At 35.0% G+C, this 7,042-nt stretch overlaps 1 protein-coding gene across 1 annotated transcript; it reads left to right on the forward strand.

The window, feature by feature from the left end:
• Positions 1 to 3,522: 3,522 nt before the first annotated feature.
• LOC115705456 (conserved oligomeric Golgi complex subunit 4) lies at positions 3,523 to 7,042 on the forward strand. Its single transcript, XM_030632794.2, has 2 exons — positions 3,523 to 5,233; positions 6,173 to 7,042. Exons 1-2 carry the CDS (start codon positions 3,602 to 3,604, stop codon positions 6,800 to 6,802), a joined length of 2,262 nt encoding a protein of 753 aa, XP_030488654.2. The 5' UTR covers positions 3,523 to 3,601; the 3' UTR covers positions 6,803 to 7,042.

A 7,042-nucleotide genomic window follows, 5' to 3' on the forward strand; every position in this document is an offset into this window, starting at 1 on the left:
CAACAAAAGAATAACGAAAAATTCACTCAAATTTAAGACATGGTTTCGGGAAAATAATAAGAATAAAAATAACATTGTTTAGTTATTAAAAAAAATTGTTTTTGAAATGGAATTATAGATTAGAGGAAGAAAAAAACATAATTAGAATTTTTTTTTTTTTGAACATAACATAATTAGAATTTTTAGCATAACTATTATCACTATTTAAGAGACTGGAATTAAGATCATTTCTAAAAAACTGGTGGTATTCTATTAGACCAATACCAAAATTAAGTATGACAATTCAACTAATTAAATTTATATTATTAAAAATTTATTTTTTTTTAGAACTCCATTAATTATCTATACATTATTTTTTTTCCTTAAAATGCTCAAACTAATTAATGTATTAAAATTAGATTAGTTTAATATATTATGTAACACTAATTTTTAACAGTGAATTTTAATCCGTACTAAAAACATGCTATAGCAAATATTTTAAACTTCTTTTTTTATTTGAAAATTTCTTTAAAATTTACTAGGTATGCTCATATAATTCACAATTCGTAGTTCCAAAATCTAACCAATTCGAACCAAATTATTTAAGACCGGACCAAATGAATATGGTGTTAATTCGGACCATTTATAATTCTTTGGTTCGGTCACAATTTTAAAATTCTCACATGTAGTTCAAACCAAACCAAACCGCCTAATTCTTGATATATACTTTAATATAATTTTTTTTTATTGAATATTGATATTTGGCAACAATTTTAAGCCTAATATTGATAATATCTTAACATTGTGTTAAGATTATTTACTTTCATTGTTATTTATGTATTATAAACTTTAAAGTAAACATAATTAGTAAAAGAATATTTAAAAAATTACGAATTACAAATCATAGTTTGGTTCGGTTCGGCTTTGAATTTTAAAAAACCAACATTACTAGTTTGGTTCAAAAAAATTAAAATTCGGACCAAACTAGACTGAACACGCTTAAAATGTACTATTCATGCTCTACATTTATAGAATATTATTCATTGCTTTAAATATGTTAAAATTTAAAAAAGTGGGGGGTTTTGTGATGTATTTTAAAGAAGAATAATTAGTAATTTTTACCCTTGAATTTTTGACAATACTAATTTTGTCCCCTAAAATATACGGCTTGATAAGAATCTTCCTGAACTTTTACATCTACAGAAATTTAGTCCTTCTGTTAGGTTCTGTCCCATTATTCCGTTTAAATGATGTCGTGTATTTGTAAATTAGAAACTTTGTCCCCTAAATTTGACATAAAATTATTAAAATATGGTGTATTTGTATAATTTTTAGTGCAAATAAAACTCTCCTAAAATTTTAATATATTTGTAAATAAAATTTAGGGATAATTAGAAAAAAAAAACACAAAAACTATAAAAAAAAAAATTTATAAAAATACGGTATGTAGGAAATTTTTAACATTTTTAGGTTTTCTTAGATTTTATTTACATAAAATTGTTATTTATATGTTATTTTCTTGTATTTTTATAACACTTTACTATTTTACTGGTTTATGTTATTTCCCAATAACATTCCAGGAAATGTTTTAGAGGAAATTACACTCTATATCTTTTTTTATATTATTCCCTTTTATTTTTGCCCTCTTTTTTAAAGTCTATCATTTTTACCTTTTTTTTTTTAAATATTGTACCAATTTTGCCACTGCCACTTCAAGATACTCTCTATGTGACTCTTTTATGTCAGGGTATTTTGGGTACAATACATATAAAAAGAGGTATGTTTCAATTAAATATAAAATTAGAGGTAAATTTGATTAATTGATTACTAAAAGTGGTATTTTTCAACTTACCTCAAATGTTTATTGGAGTGATAATAAAATTACATGCTATAGCCTTTTTAACACAGTACATCTCATTTTTACCTCCTTTTTAAAATTATTAAATTTATACCCTCTTTTTCAAGTATTATACCAATTATGCCCCTATTTCAAACCTATTAACACAAACTTTTCCCATCCCAATATTAACACCCACTAGCGATTCTCGTTCTATCAGAGTCCGACACTGCAAGCCACCATAGCTGTTAGTACTCACTATTTGAATCCTTATCGAGTCCTGTCGTTAGAGTTAAGCTATTGTGAATCATTATCGTAAATCTCAAAGCCAATCAATTCAAATAAATCAAAGCCTTACAAAATAGTATCCATTAGCATTAATACATTTTTATATACAAATTTACACAGTGTTTAGAGTATTAAGTCAGTACAAACAAGAAGGAAATATACTTGAAGAGAGAAACCAGACTAAAATAATGAAAATAATCAAATTCAGAAAGATTATAAATTATATTTGACTCACTGATGAGACTTAAGATTGCAATTGCTGAGGTACAACGTTGATGGTGGTGATGGAGGTGGCGGACTGTTGCTGGCAGTGGCGGACTGTTGCTGGCAGTGGCGGACGGTTGCTGGCAGTGGCAAAAGAGTCACGAAAAATATGCGATGGTGATGGCGAACAATGGCTACTGAGTCACTTGTGTTCATGAAGTTAATCGTGATTGTGGCAAGGGTATTTTGGGTACCATACCCATAAAAAGAGGTAAGTTTCAATTAAATCCAAAGTGGATGCAGATTTGGTTAATTAATTAAATAAAAAGGTATTTTTCAACTTCTCCCGTGATAATAAAATTACATGCTATAGCCTTTTTAACACAGTACATCTCATTTTTACCTCCTTTTTAAAATTATTAAATTTATACCCTCTTTTTCAAGTATTGTACCAATTATGCCCCTGTTTCAAACTTATTAACACAATACTTTTCCCATCCCAATATTAACACCCACTAGCAATTCTCGTTCTATCAGAGTCCGACACTGCAAGCCACCATAGCTGCTAGTACTCACTATTTGAATCCTTATCGAGTCCTGTCGTTAGAGTTAAGCTATTGTGAATCATTATCGTAAATCTCAAAGCCAATCAATTCAAATAAATCAAAGCCTTAAAAAATAGTATCCATTAGCATTAATACATTTTTATATACAAATTTACACAGTGTTTAGAATATTAAGTCAGTACAAACAAGAAGGAAATAAACTTGAAGAGAGAAACCAGACTAAAATAATGAAAATAATCAAATTCAGAAAGATTATAAATTCTATTTGACTCACTGATGAGACTTAAGATTGCAATTGCTGAGGTACAACGTTGATGGTGGTGATGGAGGTGGCGGACTGTTGCTGGCAGTGGCAAAAGAGACGAAAAATATGCGATGGTGATGGTGAACAATGGCTACTGAGTCACTTGTGTTCATGAAGTTAATCGTGATTGTGGCAAGGGTATTTTGGGTACTATACCCATAAAAAGAGGTAAGTTTCAATTAAATCCAAAATGGAGACAGATTTGGTTTATTAATTAAATAAAAAGGCATTTTTCAACTTCTCCCTAATATTTTTTTTTTTCATATTGGGGCCAAGGCCCAAAATCGCAAACTTGGATGAGAATCGGAAACCCGACCCGAGAAGCAGTGGTTTCGTGAACGTGTGTTCTTCATTCCATTGTTTCCAAGTAGTTCATTGTGCCATATTTTTGGCTTGTGTGTGTGAAGAACCGAATTGAAAAAAATGGGGTCGACCCCAAACGGATCGATCACATCCCTGGAAAATGATCACCACCGTCAACAGCAGGATCTGCTATCGTCGTCGTCGATAAAATTCGGGACGGAGGAGGCACTGGAGGATGTGCGGAGCCTGACCGATGTGGGAACCATGACTCGGTTACTCCACGAATGTATTGCTTATCAGAGAGCTTTGGATCTGGAGCTTGATACCCTTCTCTCTCAACGCACCGATCTCGATAAGCAACTCATCCACCTCCAAAAGTCTGCCGAGGTTCTAGACATTGTCAAGGGCGAGTCCGACCACATGCTTTCCAATGTGAGCTCAACTGCAGACCTTGCCGACCATGTCAGTGGTAAGGTTCGTGAGCTCGATTTCGCTCAGTCGCGTGTTAAGTCCACGCTTCAACGTCTTGACGCCATTGTTGAGAGGGGGAACTGTATTGATGGGGTGAAGAAGGCGCTAGAGAGCGAAGACTACGAAGCCGCTGCCAATTACGTCCAGACTTTCCTCCAAATCGATGATAAGTATAAGGATTCTGGGTCCGATCAGAGGGAGCAGCTAATTGAGTCGAAAAAGAAGTTGGAGGGGATTGTGAGGAAGCGGCTCTTGGCGGCCGTGGATCAGAGAGACCACGCCACCATTCTGAGGTTCATTCAGTTGTACACACCACTGGGATTGGAGGAAGAGGGTTTGCAGGTTTATGTTGGTTATTTGAGGAAGGTGATTGGAATGAGATCTAGGCTTGAGTATGAGAATTTGGTGGAGCTGATGGAGCAAAATGCTTCTGGTGTGGGTCAGAGCCCGGTGAATTTTGTCGGTTGCTTGACCAATTTGTTTAAAGATATCGTCTTGGCTGTTGAAGAGAACCATGCCATCTTGAAAGGTCTATGTGGTGAAGATGGTATTGTTTATGCAATTTGTGAACTTCAAGAGGAGTGTGATTCTAGGGGTACTTTGATCTTGAAGAAGTACATGGAGTACAGGAAATTGCCCAAGTTGTCTTCTGAGATCAATGCCCAGAATAAGAATTTGCTAACTGTTGGGGTTAGCACTGAGGGGCCTGACCCCAGAGAGGTTGAGTTGTATTTGGAGGAAATACTATCCTTGATGCAACTGGGTGAGGACTATACAGAGTTCATGGTTTCTAAGATCAAGGGATTGACTTCTGTGGATCCAGAGTTACTCCCACGAGCCACCAAGGCTTTTAGGAGTGGGAGTTTCAGCAAAGTTGTTCAGGATATTACTGGGTTTTATGTCATTCTAGAAGGATTCTTCATGGTGGAAAATGTTAGAAAGGCTATTACTATTGATGAGCATGTACCTGATAGTCTCACAACATCAATGGTGGACGATGTTTTCTATGTTTTGCAGAGCTGTTTGCGAAGGGCAATATCCACTTCGAATATAAGCTCTGTGATTGCTGTTCTTAGTGGGGCAAGTAGCTTGTTGAGTAATGAATTCCATGAGGCATTGCAACAGAAAATGAGGGAGCCCAATCTCGGTGCCAAGTTGTTCTTGGGTGGTGTTGGTGTACAGAAAACTGGAACAGAGATTGCAACAGCTTTAAACAACATGGATGTTAGTAGCGAATATGTCCTGAAACTGAAGCACGAGATCGAAGAGCAATGTGCAGAGGTAAGTCTGTGGCTTACATTGATCATAATATATTTATATTTTCTCCTTGTTGCTGATGGCATTCATTTGATCATGATTCATGCATTCTATATCTAATTCTAGTGGAGACTCTAGTTGCTTGTGTGAATCGGAAATGTAGATAAATGATTGCTGAAATGGAAAATTCTTGCAAAACTGTTCTATTTAAGCTATATTTAGAAATAATTTTTCCTTGGTGGGTAATCGAGAAATAAATAATAGATAGTATGTTTGGTGATCAAATTGCTATCACGTATATCTATCTATTTCACCAATGTACTCTAGTATTATTTTCATGTTTGCACCCCTAAGACTCGTCCATACTCTCTCCTGGAAAGTTTGCGTAGTCTGTTTTTGCTTGTCTGGACAAAGTCCTTAGAAGTTGGCAAAATTACCAAAACTAAACTATAAATAACGGATCCATTTTTCAGATTTTTTTTTTTGGATACAGGTCACCAATTGTCGATATGTTTCCATAGTTGATCCAGTTGCTTATTATCTTTTCTCACTTATCTTACACTGTTTGATGCTAAGAAGATTGTCATTAAACATTTTTCACATAAGAGATATAATTATTTATGACAATCATCAGCCTGTGTGAAATAAGCCACATAAGCACATTTTGGCCAGTATGTGATTTAAACTCAGAGTCTCTTTTACCAAAGGAGGCAAATGGTCCATGAAGCTGTTTTTTTTTTCTGGTCAACTCTAACGAATATGGCATTCACGGGTTTCTAGATTGGGGAAACATTCATTTGATAATTGTACAGGTTTTTTAATTGTATAAGTTGGCTAGTTTTTAGATGTTGGCAAAGTGGCCTGTCTGTTTATATTCATTTTGTTGAGCTTGTGCATGTTTCTTTCTTCGAAATTCATGTCAATTGTTTTCATCAATTTGATAAATGTACAATATGTGCTCAGGTATTCCCAGCACCAGCTGATAGAGAGAAAGTGAAATCTTGTTTGTCAGAACTGGGGGATATGAGCAGCACATTCAAGCAAGTTTTGTCAGCTGGCTTGGAGCAACTTGTGGGGACTGTTACACCACGAATTCGTCCATTGTTGGACAATGTTGCAACTATCAGTTACGAGCTATCAGAAGCAGAGTATGCTGATAATGAGGTTAATGATCCATGGGTCCAGAGGCTTCTCCATGCAGTGGAGACTAATGTGGCATGGCTGCAGCCTCTAATGACTTCCAACAACTATGATTCATTTGTTCATCTGGTCATTGACTTCATCGTAAAGAGGCTGGAAGTGATTATGATGCAGAAAAGATTCAGTCAGCTTGGAGGTCTGCAGCTTGATAGAGATGCAAGGGCGTTGGTAAGCCACTTCTCTGGCATGACCCAAAGGACTGTTAGAGATAAGTTTGCTCGTCTCACTCAAATGGCGACAATTCTCAACTTAGAGAAGGTATCAGAGATTCTTGATTTCTGGGGTGAAAATTCAGGACCTATGACTTGGAGACTAACCCCAGCGGAGGTTAGACGAGTACTAGGCCTTAGAGTTGAATTTAAACCGGAAGCAATTGCGGCTCTTAAGTTGTAAATGAGTCTACCCATAGCCATATATTCTTTTGTTGTTTGTTTACAAATCTATTTTCTTCTCCCTACCAATAGTTTTTCCCCTTTGAAAAGAATGAAATAACCCTTCTTACATCACCTCAGGCAGGCATGTAGCATTTTGTTTTGTTGTGAATCCCAAACAGTGTACAATTGAAAAAGAAAATTTACTATTTTGTATCGACCTCATTATTATGGAAGTCAAAGCATTGTGTTTTGTCTTAAA

This window comes from Cannabis sativa, chromosome 1, assembly GCF_029168945.1.
Source record: "Cannabis sativa cultivar Pink pepper isolate KNU-18-1 chromosome 1, ASM2916894v1, whole genome shotgun sequence".
Classification (NCBI taxonomy): Eukaryota; Viridiplantae; Streptophyta; class Magnoliopsida; order Rosales; family Cannabaceae; genus Cannabis; species Cannabis sativa.